Source organism: Rhipicephalus sanguineus, unplaced genomic scaffold (assembly GCF_013339695.2).
Source record: "Rhipicephalus sanguineus isolate Rsan-2018 unplaced genomic scaffold, BIME_Rsan_1.4 Seq158, whole genome shotgun sequence".
NCBI lineage: Eukaryota > Metazoa > Arthropoda > Arachnida > Ixodida > Ixodidae > Rhipicephalus > Rhipicephalus sanguineus.
Genome location: NW_023614644.1, coordinates 42,353 through 60,001, shown reverse-complemented (window position 1 = coordinate 60,001; position 17,649 = coordinate 42,353). Strand labels below are relative to the sequence as shown.

General features: G+C 43.9%; 1 protein-coding gene across 1 annotated transcript; it reads right to left on the bottom strand.

Moving 5' to 3' along the window:
* Positions 1 to 12,269: 12,269 nt before the first annotated feature.
* Positions 12,270 to 17,486, bottom strand: LOC119376588 (uncharacterized). Its single transcript, XM_037646372.2, has 2 exons — positions 17,238 to 17,486; positions 12,270 to 12,454 (listed from the first exon to the last, which is right to left on the bottom strand). Exons 1-2 carry the CDS (start codon positions 17,383 to 17,385, stop codon positions 12,294 to 12,296), a joined length of 309 nt encoding a protein of 102 aa, XP_037502300.1. The 5' UTR covers positions 17,386 to 17,486; the 3' UTR covers positions 12,270 to 12,293.
* Positions 17,487 to 17,649: the final 163 nt, after the last annotated feature.

Below are 17,649 nucleotides of genomic sequence, written 5' to 3'. Positions count from 1 at the left end.
ACGTCATTATCACACGTGCATACTGAACACAAACAATCATTTATTGCTTCTGCTATTTCTCTCTTATCGGTTATAAAATCGCCATTAATGGATAAGCTTGACACGGGACTTTTTTGGGTGAAAAGTAGTGCCAAAACTTATTGGTGACGTCAAGAGAAAGTTTGTCAAATGCTCACTGATATTTTTCTCTTGCGTTTTTCAAACTGCCTTTCATTGTATGAAGCAACTCTGATATTTTGTTTAATCCAGACAATGATGACTGTTTTATTTGATGCTTTCTTGCCTTTTTAAGCTTGCGCCCCTGGCGTACGACTTCTTTCGTCATCCAGCGGCTAGACCGGTTTAATACCTTGCGTTTATGAGGACCAAAGTTTTGAATACATTTCAGAATCAGAATCAAAATCCACTTTATTTCCAACACACTTGTTGGGGGTCCCCCAGGCAAAAAGCTGTGCAAAGCAGCTTGACAGTACCTGGGGGCCTACAGAGGGCAGCAGATGCAGTGGATTTCCCACAGATGTACACTTGTAAGCAAAACAAACAGCATAATACAAAGAAAATATAAAAATCACTATATACAATGAGCATCAGAACACTCTTTCTGTATGACGCACAGAACATGAAACATTATTTAGTTTTGAGTAAAGAAATATATTTATGGCTTCATCAAATAATCACGCACATTTGATTTGAACACACGGAATGGGGCACTAAAATTAATATGGGTTTTTAAGGAGTTGTAAAGTGCTGGTATGCAGTATTCAAGTTTGGCTCTACCGTAGCTTGTGCGAGTATGTGGTACTAGTATTTTCCTGTTACGTATGCTGTTGTCATGACGGGTGTGTTCTTCGTCTTTTGGAAGCTTGTTTTTATACATATAAAGAGACAGTTTATAGTCGTGTAGCTTGGAAGATTTATCTTATGTTTAATGAATAGGGGAGCAGTGGGTAGTAGGCTTCGGTGTCCACTGAAATTCTCAGATATTCTTAACACCTTCTTTTGCAGCTGTTCTAGTTTATTATAATTAGTAGTAGTTGTACCCCACACTAAGGTACAATATGAAAGACGTGAATTAAAATTTGCATATATATAGCACTTTTTAAACTTAGAGGGACTAATTCTCTAAATTTGTAGAGACATCCCATTGCTTTGCCCAATTCAACCGCTAGCTTGTTCACATGCGTGTTCCAAGACATTGTATGTTCGAACCAAACACCTAGAAACTTTTGTGATGAAACACGCTAAAGGACAGTTCCTTCAAAATTAACGGCGAGTTCAGAGTCACTTTTATGTTGAGTGGTTTAAATATAACATATTTTGTATTCTTAACATTTAGAGTTAATCTGTTAGGGTCCAGCCATTGTTCAAGTTTAATTAATTGTTTATTGTAGTGTTTAAGCTTGTTAAAGTTGGGGCTGAAAAAAATATGTTCGTGTCGTCAGCATACACGACCAGTTTCGGCGAATCGGGCACATCACATAAATCACTGATATAGAGTATCAAAAACAAAGGCCCTAGAATTGATCCCTGAGGCACCCCAAATTTTACAATTACAGTTGGAGACACCGACTCACGGACCTTCACACACTCCTTCCTGTTACAGAGAGAGCTTTTCACAAGATCAAGGGCAATGCCACGTATGCCATAATCATGCAGTTTTGAGAGCAGAATACTGTGGTTCACGCAGTCAAACGCTTTCCTTAAATCGACAAACAAGCCGGCAGTAAAAAGTTTGTTTTCCATGATGCTGAGAATTTCATTTTTAATTAGCAGTAATGCCATTTCGGTAGATTTACCTTTTTGAAAGCTATATTGTGAATCCTTCCCTAGGTGATATTTAGTTAAAAAGTTAACGAGCCGTGCATTGATGACATTTTCAAAGACTTTGGACAAGATAGGCAGAACGGATATCGGCCGTTAGTTCGATATCTCACTAATAGCTCCATCTTTGCATATGCAGCTTTTCTGGACACCAGCGGCCTAGTTCGCGTGAACGACACCACGTGGCATATTGACCTCAAAGAATTCAAAAGTCCCGCCATGACGTATGCAGTGACGCAGCACTAAATAAAAGAGAATCAAAAGGAACAGTACACACGCCCCGAGACTGTCGCTTCACCTCGGTGCGCAGAAAAGAGAGCGCTGTGTGTCGGCGTTATATCGACGGCGACGACTGGCAATGAATTGGCAGTTTTTCTAGACGTGCCATGCCAAATGTCTGGCCGTTAGAGACGCGCCCACGATGCATGAAGAGAATCGTGTTTTTATTTGTTTGTTTGTTTAGTTTCTTGCGCTGCCGTACCGGTGGGATATTGGAGCAGCATGCTGGCTTCCGAGTTTCTTTTTTCAGCTAGCGGGAACCATTATGTTTGGGTACGAACAGGATATTGTGGTTGCATAATAAACCGAATTTCCTTTGGTGTAGCACTTGGGTGATGCTCGTTTGCTCCTTGCGTTACCTCAAATTAGAACTGGATATGTTTGAAAACGCTAGGAATGAGGGTAAAAAAGGGAAGTTAAAGATAGCTTTAATTTGTTTTTGTTATTTTTCTTATTGAAATGTGACTGCCACCGAAAGCTTGGCGCCGTCTAAGACGCTGTGCAAAAATGATACAATCGTTGAAAGATGATCTTGTACACCGGAAAATGTGAACTTGGTTAGTTTTTTTGTTAGGAATGAACGTATATAGTAGAACATATACGACTGACCTGTTGTGTAATAATCTCTAGATCTGCCGTCTATCCCGCTAAAAAAGGCACTTATCTATCCTAATTGCATTTCTTCTTTTTTTTTCCTTTTTTTCTCATCGTCTAATGACTCATATGCTGGAGATGATTGTCTTGAATTCTCTTGGCGCAGATACACCAATAGGTTACTCTAATGGGCTGGAAGTTCTCCTGAAGCTCTCCTTTCATGTTCTGTAGGCGCAGTCTCTTTCGACTTTGCACTACAGCAAGCACAAAGTCGATCATGAATCACCTACTGGCCCAATCGTCCACTTTGATCAGCACAAAGAAATTCAGAAGAGCAAATTTTGGCGTTTTTGCGCTGACAACAACGATTGTTAAGGCAACATAATATAGTAACTATTCCTACAATCTCCCAAAATCACTTCTTTATTCTGTATCACTCCTGATGTAGAATACAAAATGCATTTGACTTGCTCAACAACGGGTCACAAGGCACATCAGAGAAAAGCGAACCCTTTAATTCCCCCTTCTTTCGTTCACTCAGCATATGAAAATTTCTTCAGTTGTGCGTGGAGCTCCTTCTGTTGCCACGAAGATGTGCAGCCGTTCCAAAGAAAATCTTAAGCCTTTCTTTCCAGGAGGTTCCCTTAGGAGAACGATGGTGTTTATGAGCACAGGAAACTAACACCTCTTTCTACAAACCACTTTATAAAGACCCAACCCTAGAACATCAAGCAATAATAAACACCGCACTCCATGATCTCGTGGAGCTCGGAGAGTGAGATCCTAAAATTTCTAAGGCCCTTACTGTAGCACGTGCTACACCAGGACGTTTTTATATGCTTCCGAAAATACAGAAGAAAGGAAACCCCGGCAGACCAATTATTTCGGGAAGAGGTACCCTCACCGAACCAATATCAAGCTACATAGACTCCCTAATTAAGGACATTCCGCCTACACACTCCTACTACCTACGTGATACCAACCACTTCCTACGGATCATCAACAATATCAAAATCCCTGATGGCGCCTTTCTTGTAACTCTTGGTGTAACTTCCCTTTACACTAATATTCCCCATAAAGACGGCATCAAAACATTAGTAGAGCCCTATAGTGAGCACAAATGTGATGACTCGCCAAGTCCAACAGTAATTGAAACCCTTGCGCAGCTTGTACTTCAACTCAATAGCTTTGAGTTTCATAACAAATACAACCAAAAATAAATGGCACTGCTATAGGGACTCGAATGGCACCCAACTACGCTAATATTTTTATGAATGATCTTGAAACTAAGTTCTTGTCAACCCAGAAAAGTAAGCCCCTTCTTTACAAACGCTTCTTAGATGAAATTTTTATCATTTGGACGGATACGCAAGAAAACCTAAATAATTTTATAGAATCCTTCAACAAAGCTCATCCAGACATAACTTTCACTCACACATACTCAAGAACTGAAACCAATTTCATCGACATCCACGTAAAAGTAAAAGACGGGTCCTTGACTAGTACCGTTTACAAAAAGCCTACAGGCAGGCAGCAGTACCTTCACTTCGATAGTTGCCACCCTCCTCACTGCAAGACGAGCATCCCGTACTCGCAGGCCCACCGATTCAGGAGAATTTGCTCCCGCCCCGAAGACTTTGAGGCCAACGCAAATAACTTGCGCAACGTACCTGCGAAGCAACACTATCCTCCTTCTATAGTCAACGACCCCATACGTAAAGGGGCAAACCTAGATCGACAACAACTACTTTATCAGCAGAAAGAATTAAAACAAGAGGGACGGAAAAACTTGGTTCTAACATTTGGAAGCAACCCCCCTAACGTAAACAAAATTCTAAAGAGACACTATAACATCTTACAACAGAGTAAACGACTATCAAGAATTTTCCCTTCCCCTCCGCGAGTCGTTTATAGGCGCCCCAAAAACATTAAGGATTATCTTGTGCGTTCGAAAACCGATAGGCCACCTGTAACTGGATGCCAGCCATGCGGCAAGGCTCGTTGCAAGGTGTGCAAACACATACACACAACCAAGTTTGTTGAAAGCACACCATTCCAATTTCAAATACTCTCTTCACTCAAACCTTAACTGTGACAGCTCTAATGTAGTATACCTTCTCGAGTGCGGAGTATGCAGTATTCAATACATAGGTCAGACAGACACGGCCTTCCGCACCCGCTTTATTAACCATCGTTCCCATGATAATTCGCTTCCGCATCTTCCTCTGTCTCAGCATATAAATTCCGAAAACCACCCATTTGATTCCATCAAGGTTACACTCCTGCAAAGTGGTTTCTCCAGTACAAGGGAGCGTGAACAGCGCGAATCATATATGATTTATAAATTTAATACATTGAAGGCTGGACTAAACATCAATCCGGGCATACTGGCTTCAATTCGTGCTCTGGAGGATTCAAGTTAATAATAATCTTAACTGAAGATCTCTCTCCTTTTAATTTTTTCTCTTTTTTATTATAGTTTATTTTATTAGTTTTTCGGACATCTCTTCAGGAGCCCGCTGTCGGACATACAGCATGCTCACACGCATTCCAATCTTAAGGTATTCTCCATTTTCTTCATAAGCATTAACTGGAGCAACAAACCGGAGATCGTGACCACCTGTTTTTCAGTGAATGTGCCTTCGCACACTCTTCCCGGACTTTTACTAAGCTTTTTGAGTTCACTGCCTTTAAGAGCTTATCCCTTCTTGTGAAGCTTCATCCCCTCACAGGCTTCAGGAGCAAATGCCGAGAGGGGGGAGCCGAAGACGTGAGGAATGTACCCATGTTGTGTTGGGGCTTCAAAGCATTGGAACTCGACTAGTGATTACAGGAATGTACCTCACCTGGACGATCTTTGTATATCAGCGTAGTTTTTGTTTTCTTTCTTTTTTTCTTTTTTCAGGAAACACGTGTGTTTCGTCGGCCAAAGTATGTGCACGTGGGGTGTTGACGACTTTTTTTTTTTTTTCAAGAAACACGTGTTATTCTTATGTCAGTCAAAGTATGTGCACAAGCGTATTCGCGACTCTTTGTCCTCAGGTTTCTTAGTTCTCTCTCTCCTCTTTCTTTTCTGTATGTACTTTTTCTTAACCATTTTTTTTCTCTCTCTCGGCTCGGAGAACGATGATATAAAAGCGCATCGAAGCCTGGTAAATTTTATCCTGATGATGATCGGTCTCCGATCGAAACGTCGACAAATAAACAGTTCTTTAGAAGCGTATACCTTTTTCCTAATATATATATATATATATATATATATATATATATATATATATATATATATATATATATATATATATATATATATATATATATATAGTGCATTACTGACATGTCATTCATAAACCTGAGGCGAACAAGCAAGGCGAGCTTGATCTGTTCATTAGTTTGATGAACCGTAAGAAGGTTTGGCTCGTGAACACAGTGCGTAGGGCAATCTAGTGAGCGTCGAATACTTGGCTCATTGAATCGGTAAGCATAACTGTAAAGTGAAAAGCGCTTGTTAGTTTTGAAGTTTTATTCCTCGCTGATTTCATTCACTCTGTTGTACATTGCTGCTAACATGGGTACCTGTTAAGGGAAAGTCATCAGTAGAGAGAACATGCATGTCTCCATGCCTGGACTTCCCTCATTAGGTAATCCCTCTTAATGCTCTTTCAACGGCGTGAAGTGGCGTTGCGGCAACAAAGGCAGTGTGTAATCGGCTAATATTCCCTATGAAATCACCTATGCTTTTCAGGAAAGCAGCGTACACTAAAGAACGTGTTGAAAGGGTGTCGTTTCGCCTCACAAAAACAGTCCTGATATCGTGCTTGCCTCTCGATTGCATTATCGCCGCGCGCCCGGCACTTCCAGGTCACAAATGGCTTGCACGTTATGAGCGTGAGACAGCATTCTTCATAGGAAAGTGACGAGTGCTGAGATTTCAAGAAAGGAAACGTAAGCCAGCAGCAAAGGAGCCGGTTGAAGATCTCTCCTTCGTTGCTATGACAACGGCGCGCGCGGCCGCGCTCGCTTCCGAGTCTGCTTGCCTACCGTTTCGCCGTCTGTTCCGTGCACACCGGTCTCCGCCGCCGGCCTGCGCCAGTCAGCGAGGGGGAGGGGGTTGGGTAAAGGGAGGGGGCACTTGCTGAAGGCCTTGACAGTGTGAGAGAAACACCTATTCTCATTATCCTTGTAGGTAAAACACCGCCTCCGTCAAACTTTTGGGAGGGGAGGCGGGCCCTTAGGGCATACCCCCTAGCTACTGGCCTGGCCTCTGGACTCCTAGGTGGCCCCGGTCGGTCTACGAAACTTCTTCCGAAGTACCACGGCCGTACCGTGTGGTCTAGCGAGCCTCGTACTTCATATACGCCGTCAAGTCGCTTGAGACTTATTGTAATCAAACAATGTCGAGGCATGAGATTGTGCATATAGACCTGCTAGCCTCACTGTCACTGTGCAGCTGTCCCTAATTAGCCAGGGTGGCTCTTTGTCGGAGGGGAAGTAAATGTATTGCAAAAGAGCAGCACTGCTTGCAGAAGCAGGGAACGCTGCTCCCGTAGAAAAAAGGCGACGATGCAACAATACAAGCTTTGCGTTGGTTCTATTACTGGTTACGTTTCTGCGTCGTCTCTAATAGTAGAGTACTTCTTTAAAACGCGTCATTATATTACAAATGGCTGCCCTCATGCTTGCCTTGGTTTCGTTTTGTATTGCCTTCTTAAGGTTGAAGTTAACTAAAATCTGGGTTCCTTTTCTTCGTTATTAAGTAATGGGTTGCGTGGTAATAAATAATAAAACCTTAGAAGTTGTTTACTTGCTGCATTTCTAGAAGCGAAACCGAAACTGCAGCAAATATCTTGGGTGCAAAGCGCCAGCGAAAAAACAAGCAACTAAATCTTCAGCAGCGTTGTACTAGTAATAATAATTGCTGGAGTTCTACTTGCCCAAACCACAATATGTATATGAGGCGTGCCTTAAAGGAGGGCTGTGGAAATTTCGACCACTTCAGGTTCGTAACGTGCATCTAAAACCAAGTACACGAGCCTCTAGCATTCTCGCCTTGTTCAAAAATGCTTGAGCCGCCGTCAAACGTGTGCCCTTTTGGTCAGCAGCCGAGCACCGTAACCGCTGTACCACCGCGGCAAACATAAGCAATTGTGAGAGAGACAAAAAAAGAAGAAAAAACCGCATTGGGATTCGAACCAAGGCCCCAGCGATTGCCCGCAAACAGCCAGCACGGATGATCAACCCATTCAGCCACAGCGCGCGGCGGTTAGCCCGTGATACGATAGCTATTATAAGGATACTACGGTCAAACTCTCCTTGCAACGCTCCTTGCAAGTGTCCCCACCTTCCAAAGAGCAGAAAGGGAATGCAAAAGTGAAAACAACTGCCTTCTGTTTGCAAAAATGCGCTGTAGACCATAATTCGATGGTAAAAATGTAAAACAGCGCTTACTTAAACCCAAGACGAAGGAAGATGACGAAGTAAGCGCTGTTTTACATTTTTACCATGGAACCTCACCAACTCGCCCAACTTGCGTGTCTTCTTCATAATTCGATGTTTCACAGCGCAAGAAACGAGGACGACATTGGAAAACACACAGAGCGCTGAACTTACAACTGACTATATTTTCAAACTTACAGCAATATATATGCGCTCTTCACCATGAAAGCAAAAAGAATAGAGCAAATGAAGCATACAAAAAATTCCAGAAAAAATCGTAGAAGCCCAAACAGTTTTGAAACGTGATAAAAAGTGCACGAGTGCAGCTTCGCTTGCTCTTTCGAGCAACGAAAGTGAATTTCTCGTGCTCGTAAAATATATGTGATATCGATGATGGGTTGTTGTTTCCTGCGACTACAATTTTTTGTACACCAGGCCTGTCATTGTCGCGTGACCAAAATCACGTAACATCGCACATCTACTTATGTGACTGCAATCACGTAACAACTAGCCACGTGACTAAAAATCACGTAAAATCAAGTAATTAGTCTCGCCACTAAAATCTCGTAACGTCACGTAACTATTCACGTGACGTGTTGGCGCCAAAAACTTCGGAACAACCGGGTGACGCGGGGCAACCTCAGGATCTGCACTGGACTCTAATAAAGATGTACCTTCTCTCTCACGTGACTAAAATCCCATCACGTAACTACTAGTGACGCGACATTTCCCCTTCAGGACCACGCAACAAGTGCGTAGTCTGGGGAACCGACCGAAACCTGAGAAAAATAGATTATCCAAGCCTAGCCATATCCTATAATACTATACTAGCAAAAACTTTGCACCTCTAGCAATAGCTTGGTATTACTAGCAAAACCTTAGAAGAAGCTAGGTCGAACGCTAGCTCCGCTTTCGGTTCCAGCCTTGCGCAACCAGTACATGCTGCGCACATTTTCATTTACAGATGTTTAAAATGGCATCTTATTGCGGTATGTTGAGATGGGCTGCGAGTGCGTGCGAAAAGCTGCTGAATCACGGGATTTTCGTTTTGTAACTGGGAGCACCAGTCCCTGGACTTCCCGAAAGCTTTGATCCACACACGTCATATCACACGGACCTATCCGATGCAGCGCACAGTGCTTTGTGATGTTAAAGGAGAAGGCACGCTGGTTTTTTTCTGTTCACGTAGGGCGATAGATATGAAAAGAGATGAATAAAAATCCCAGTTTCACCGCAAGGACGATGCAATGAGTGCGATAGCAGCAAATGAAGTAAAGCTGGCAGCTAACTCTTCTAGATCCAGTCTCGCGTAACTCTACCAAATGGTGCTGTAAGAGAACACAGCCACTCCAGGTAGGAAAGGGGATTTCGCACAGTCTCTTTGAGTTGAGAGCGCAGCATGTAGAAGGGTATATGAGCCGTCCGCTGATGCTTCTCAAGATAGTGATTTTGATTTCATTAAAGTTAGGGCGAAATCATTGCACTGCTGTTTGAAAAAGAACAAATAATTTTTCGTATTCTTTGATCGGCTTAATTATCTGTTGGTTTCATCAGTAGTGTCTAACAAAAAAAAGAACCCCTCGAAAAATTCCCCTTCGTTCGTTTAGATTATGATAGACACTTGGGTTAGCGCTAAAGTAAAAAGCAACTGCAAAAACGTCTAACTTTGTCATTTAATTACTATGCCTCGCTTGTCTAAGCTTGGTTCGCTTCCTTTACGTTGCTGAATTGTAGGTACCTGAGAAGATTGTAACGACATCATGAGAAGGGAGAAATAAGTTTCCACCACAATAAGCGTACAAAAGTTCGACAGAGCTTCGTTCACCATAACCTGATCGGGCATTCTGTTCCTTAGGACGTTTATAAAAGAATAAAGTAGGAATTACAAATGTATATCTGAACGATGTGATACGCGTGGAGTGTTAAACATACACTAAAAAAGTCATCTAATAAAGAGAAAAAGAAACGGCAGCTCAAGATTACAGTCAAGAACCGAAACCGAAACGAAAGCTCTTTTTTCTTTCGGCGGCGACATCCCGTGCGAAGCTGTGGAACTAAGTGACGGGCTGAAAAAAAGTGTTGATCCGTCGCCAGGGGGGCTATTTTGTACGTGTTCTAGCATAGAACGGGGAGGAGGATTGAACAAAAGGACAAGAGGGAGCACACAGCCAATAGGCGAGCCGGGGAATTCAGGAATGTATACAATGCATAAATAAATGTATAATTATTATAACTGAACATCAATATTCAGAGGCATTGTTTTTCGCAGCTTGAAGTTGAAGAGCTCGGCGACTTTAACATTTAACTTGTGTAAATGCCTGACATAGCGCCAGGGGGTGTCGCAGTTTCACGAGACGTTTGGTGGTGGCGCTGGCCACCACGCTGTTTCATCCAGTGCTTCTAGTATTAGTGTGCTTGTAAAATTCAAACGGCGCGACGATTCGAATTGTCATTCAGTTGTCGAAATGGCGCAGCACACGCATGTACGAGGTCCGCGCGTTCCTGACAACCAGAGAGAGCTGCTGCTCTCGTTTATGGAGCAACATCCGGAGTTGGCTGTACGAGCCAGCGAGCTAACATACGAATTCACGGCAGCGGACAGGCGTCGGCTGTGGGGCGAGCTGTCCGACGCGCTGAACAGCGAGGGCCCCGTCACCAAGTCCGCCGAACAGTGGCAGGACTGGTGGCGGAAGCAGGTCCACGACGCGCGCCGTGACGCCTCCGCGGTTGCCGAAGTGCAGCGGTGAGTGAACACCGACTAGTCTGATCAACTCGTCCTACAATGTGCGTGCGTTCGCAGGAGCACGGGCGGGGGGCGTGCCTCCGGTCTTCATTGCCGCGTCCTGGTCCTTACCGGTAGGCTGCGCCTGACAGGCGCGCGTCCACTTGATTACCAGCAGGTAAGGTCTGTTCGATAATAATCCGTTCTGAAATTGAGCAATGCCTAATATCTGCAATTCGTGCCTTAAGCAGATGTTCACAAAAATGGCACCATCACATATGCAACAAATTAATGGAGTTTTGGTGTAGCTTGTCACGAATAACGCTCGTATTTATAAATTAGGAGGAAATCCCCCTGGAGGCATTCAGGAAAGCATGCAATTAAGGAATCCTATCATTAACTACTTGATCATTGCAGGACACTGTGTGCATAGTAGCAGTAGAGTTTGCATAACTACCGGATGGCATCACATTGTAGTGAAAGAAAGCTGTGCTTTTGACACTTACCAGGATAACGCACCTCCTGCCCTGATGGAGGTGACGACAGCGGTGGCAGGCACGAGTGCCACATCAAGTAAGTTGCAGCGCGGTGTTTTTTTGTGTGTTACAGTTTGCCGAATGTTTATACGTATGATGGGAAAAGTGCACTGCATTCACTCTTGTGCAGCCGGGCCACAGACACCTGCAGCAGCCGAGCCGGCAGCTGCGCCAACGGGTAAGTGCTCTTCATTTACAAGCTTCTAGTTGAAATGAGCTTTCTCATTTCAGGGGAAAATTCGATTGAGCACATTAAACCAGCATAACTACCTTTACACATAATGTGAAATGCATTGCGATTCTATTAAACATGGCATGTTTTCAGATGCTCCACCGCGGCAGCGGCGGCGGCCTGCTCGTCCACCGCGGCAAAGGCGACCTCGGCGTGTGGACGTCCTGACAGATATCCAGGCTCAGTGTGCCGAGAGCCTTCTCCAGGGCACTGACCTGCTCGGGGTAAGGAGATCCTTGTGTGTTTTGTAGGTTATCGCAAGGAAACAATGTTAGCACTCGTCGTTCATGATGGAATCATGACTGCGAGATACTGTGAGCACAGATAGAAAATGCATGTGTAATTGGGAAACTGAGTCTGAGCTCCCAAGCGACCTACAGCCGCACAACCCAAGCGACCTACAGCCGCACAAACAGCTAGTTAGCCCTGAAAAGGGCTGTTTGGAGGTGAGAGATGCGTTTGAGTTGATGACTGAAGAGGAGTTCCGGCGAGAACTTGGTCTGTCCAAATAAACGGCGCATAGTTTGTACGTCGCACTTGGCACCACCACTGGATGCCACCAGGCCAGTGGCTTTTCTTCAGAGAGGAAAGTGTTGTGCACACGCAGATTCCTGCAAGCAAGAGCTTCCAAGCGAGAGCTGGTAGCGAAGAGTTCATGGTTGTCCACACAATGAGTTCAGGTGGCCGAGGCCATGCGCTCTTCCATCGAGCGGCTCGCCATAGCCGCGGAACGCAACACGGCCCTGCTGCGGCGAAAGGCGGAGGCTGCGGAGCGGGCGGCTGATGCGCAGGAGGCCATTCTCGCAGAGCTCAGGGGCAGGGCCAGCCTCCAGGGTCCTGCGGGAAGACACACGGATTGAAGTGTTTTTCTTTTTTTGTTAGTTCAAACATAGCTTTATGTATTCTTTTGTTTTCCTTTTTTATTTTTTTGACAGTTTCAAGGGAAGTACGTCAACCATTTTTTGCGTGTTCTTGTTTTTCTTTCTTTAGTGCTGCAAGTGTGGCCCATTACCTATTTTTGTCTTTAAATTTTTTTAACTGCTTCAAGTGAAGCATGTCAACCGTTTCTCTGTTCTTGTTTCTTTTGTTGTTTTCTTTTAGGGGCGAAGCTCCTTAAGGCGGCACCCGTTCGTCCCTCGTAGTCGTAGTCGTAGTGCGTAACCAGTCTTACGCTTTGACCTCCAAGGTGGTGCCGATGGGAGATTTTTCCTGTGCGTTGTTGAACAATAAAAAATTCACAGCGTGCGCGTTAACTAAAAGCCGAATTCTTCTGTCTCTCATTCCCCATTAGCAGCCATTGGCATGTTCCAGTAGAAAACGTTAGTAGAAGTAGAAGTGTAAGTGTTAGCTAAAAGCCGACTTCTTCTGTCTCTCATTCCCATTAGCAGCCATTGTTTACCTCCAAGGTAGTGCCTGGTGAGATTTCTCCTGTGCGTGATTAAACAATAAAAATTTTGTTCAAAACGCCGTTGATTGATGAAATAAACCTACGAAAGACGCCAGATGTTTTGTAAAAGCAAAACGAAAGAACGCCAGATGTTTCTAAAGCAAAACGAAAGGACGCCAGCTGCTTAACGAAAGACGCCACATGTTTTCTAAAGCAATGGTTTTCTAAACAATGAAAATTCACAGCGTACATGTAAAATTAAAGTGAGCTGCAAGTCGTCATAACTCATCGAACCTTTAGTATAAACGCGCCCGATCTCACGTCGGTGATGATGTACTGGGCAGAATTCACGGAAGATTCACGGTTTACCGATGAACGTCCGCAGCTTCGCCCACTCATCATCATTCACTCCGTGGATATGCTGTGATTTTTTCTTGACTGCTGCAAGCGTAGCACATCTACCATTTTCATGTTTTTTTTTGCCGGCTTCAAGTGAAGCATGTCAACCATTTTTTGTTCTTGTTTTTTTTTGTTTTTTTTCCTTGAGTGCTGCCAGTGCGACACATGTACCATTTTTTTCATTTTTACTGCTGCAAGAGCAGCATGTCTACTGTTTTCTGCATCTGTTACGTTATGACTGCTGCAAGAGCAGCATGTCTACTGTTTTCTGCATCTGTTACGTTATGACTGCTGCAAGAGCAGCATGTCTACTGTTTTCCGTATCTGTTACGTTATGACTGCTGCAAGAGCAGCATGTCTACTGTTTTCTGCATCTGTTACGTTATGACTGCTGCAAGAGCAGCATGTCTACTGTTTTCTGCATCTGTTACGTTATGACTGCTGCAAGAGCAGCATGTCTACTCTTTTCTGTATCTGTTACGTTAAGACTGCTGCAAGAGCAGCATGTCTACTCTTTTCTATATCTGTTACGTTATGACTGCGGCAAGAGCAGCATGTCTACTGTTTTCTGCATCTGTTACGTTATGACTGCTGCAAGAGCAGCATGTCTACTGTTTTCCGTATCTGTTACGTTATGACTGCTGCAAGAGCAGCATGTCTACTGTTTTCTGCATCTGTTACGTTATGACTGCTGCAAGAGCAGCATGTCTACTGTTTTCTGCATCTGTTACGTTATGACTGCTGCAAGAGCAGCATGTCTACTCTTTCTGTATCTGTTACGTTAAGACTGCTGCAAGAGCAGCATGTCTACTCTTTTCTATATCTGTTACGTTATGACTGCGGCAAGAGCAGCATGTCTACTGTTTTCTGCATCTGTTACGTTATGACTGCTGCGAGAGCAGCATGTATACTGTTTTCTGCATCTGTTACGTTATGACTGCTGCAAGAGCAGCATGTCTACTGTTTTCCGTATCTGTTACGTTATGACTGCTGCAAGAGCAGCATGTCTACTGTTTTCTGCATCTGTTACGTTATGACTGCTGCAAGAGCAGCATGTCTACTGTTTTCTGCATCTGTTACGTTATGACTGCTGCAAGAGCAGCATGTCTACTGTTTTCTGCATGTGTTACGTTATGACTGCTGCAAGAACAGCATGTATACAGTTTTCTGCATCTGTTACGTTATGACTGCTGCAAGAGCAGCATGTCTACTGTTTTCTGCATCTGTTACGTTATGACTGTTGCAAGAGCAGCAAGTCTACTGTTTTCTGTATCTGCTACGTTATGACTGCTGCAAGAGCAGCATGTCTACAGTTTTCTGTGTCTGTTACGTTATGACTGCTGCAAGAGCAGCATGTCTACTGTTTTCTGCATCTGTTACTTTTTTATGGCTGCAACCTCTGTATGTTTTCATTCCATGTGTTTGTGAAGTGCTCAATCATCAAAACTGTGACACTCACAACTGAATGTAGTAGTCATTTTCAGAACTGTCTAACTGTGATTGTACTGTGATACAAGTAAAGCAGTAATTTTGACTGCGCCACAATTTTGCACATAAAACTGGGCGTTTTTTGGGGCAGTGCACTTTCACGCACCCCAAAAGTCATTTTTAACACATCAGGACAGTGATGCTCTTGTTTTACAGCTTATTCAAAGTGATTAGAGAAAGATGGTTGATGTGTGGCATATGTAGGAAAACAGACATGCACTGCACGTGTAAATTTTATGCAGAGCGACAAAGTGCATTTTCCTTCTGCCTAAATGTGACAAACATTATTTTAGCTAGATTACACAGTGATTAACTTGTGAAAAACAAAAAACAGCCCTTGTGAGCAGTTGCTGGAGACATAGAGAAGGAATGAGAGGTGAAAGCTCCAAAGCTTTCTATACAGGCTTGGCCACCAAACAGGCTTGGACAATCAGTTTTGAAATGCAGCTGCAACATCACATGAGACATGGTTTAAAAAAATGGTGATCGTAATCAGAGATCTCAGAGGAGTACTGACACAATTTCCAGGCACCACAAAAAGAGAATTTTCAGTTTCAGTTGCAGCGCTGAAGCTCTGCACACACCGGAGCTAGATAGTATGTTTAGAATATTTCACTTGGATTTCAAAGTTTCAGTCACGCAGCATCTGTACGCCAGCCCATCGCAATGAACATTATCGTAATGAGTCAGCACAGTTCACAAGGTTCGCCAACTTTGCATCTTGCACGCAGCATAAGTAATAGAAGTCACTGTCATAGCTGGTGGAAGACAAATTTATTAATTTATTCACTGCTTACATGCACCATACGTGACTAACAGAGCTGCTGCTAGTATGCCGCCAGTCTCCTAGTGATGTCAGACAGTGCATACACTTCACTGCGAGGCGGCTTCCTTGATATCGAAACCAAAAATCCTTAATTAGGCAGCGGTAGTGAAAATACCTTGAATGCATTACCAGACCCCACGGCACTCTATGGTTCTCGGTACCAGTATTTTTATTTAGAGCAACAATACGAAAATATATAAAATTCGAGTCACAACTGCTATAAGTGCACTGTTGTGTTGTGGTCGTATGCTTTGGTTTCATGTACCTGATAAGTCATGGCAGTCTGTGCACTAAGGGTTCAGTTAAATTTGATGGCTTTTTTTATTCAGGTAGTGCAGGTGTTTGACCTTGATGTGAGGGATAGTTAATTAGCTAGGAAAATTTTGCTCCTGACAGGTTCTTGTGATATTCCGAGCATTATCTAGTCAGTGTAGTACTTGGTGTAAAAACGCAAAATTTTTGAATATTTTCTCTGTATTCTCATTATGTGTTGCGCGCGCATGCATCGACCGGACGCATGGAAGTTCTGTTACATGTAGCATGTGAGATGGTCAGCATACGTTTTGCCTCGCTTCCCCAATTATGTACCGTGCACCCAAGCTCGCAGAGTGGGGCAGTCAGGGCCAGTTGTGTTGTATCCAAGATATCTCAAATACTCAAATGATGTGTCGTGTCCACAGAATGACAATCATTTGTAATTCCTCAATACGTGTCATGGTTTTCTTCAGTCGATGCTTGCATTTCGTTCAGTATTTGTAACAAACGTTGCATTCACATGTTACTGCATTTTTCAGCCATTGAATGACTGTATATAAAATATGGTAACACAATCATTTACTAGTTTCTATTTATTTTCTTTTGTATGCAAAGTTAATACTGCTAAAGTTTGCAATATCTGCTGTGCGTGGCCGAGCAACAGAAAAATGCATTGCTGCGTTAGCTATAGTCACGTGCCGTGATGTTGAGGCTATTTTCCACATTACTGCCAATGCTGCGGCCGATAGCCTCAACACCACGGCGCGTGATGGTAGGTGATGCAGCAATGTAGTTTTTCGTCGATTGGTGATGCAGCAATGTAGTTTTTCGTCACTCCAGATTCCGCGAACTTTTGCGGCCGACGGTATACACACAGAAACTGCACTCCCACGCCACACAAACACATGGAAATGATTACAACACAGTGTTGTGTCCTGTGTGTTTCACTGTCTCGCATTTTGCAGTGTTCTGTCATTATGTTCATCAACCAACTAGCCTGCGCAAAAAGAAAGAAACGAAGGAGAAAGGCGCGGCGGTTCAATTTTGTATTAGGCACAGTTTAACAAAAGCAAGTGAACTTTGAGTAAGCTCTACGATGGTGCAGAAAATTTTTTGTAGCAAATTTTTTTTTCATGCCATATAGAAAAACGGCATCATTTACATCAGTTACATCTACGAGGTGTCAGTGTGATGCGTGGGACACTTGGCATAGAATGATGTCAATGTTTTGTGACCTGTGTTAATATGCGCACATCTTAACTTACCAGTCCTGTGCTGGTGATCGTGTGCTGTCGCCAGGCATGTCTTGGACACATTAGAAAAGGCTGACGACGGCATCGCGCTGCTGCCTGCCCCTGAGGTAGATCTCCTGCAAGGACGGCAGCGCCTGCGAGGCTTGTGGCAGCTCTGCATCGTCCTGGCCTGGCATTTCCCCGCTGTCGACGTCCTCGTCAAACACCGGCTCGCCTGCCTCCAAGGCAATGTTGTGGAGAGAAGCACAGGCTGAAACAATTGCCCCTGCTCGGTTGGGGCTGTAGAACAAGGTTCTGTAGCACTGCCAGCAGCGGAACCTGCTCTTCAGCACTCCGGACAACATTACGCATGGAGGAGTGCTCTTTGTTGTAGAGGCACTCAGGGGAGACACCGCGTGGATGGCCAGGAACTGGTATCATCAGC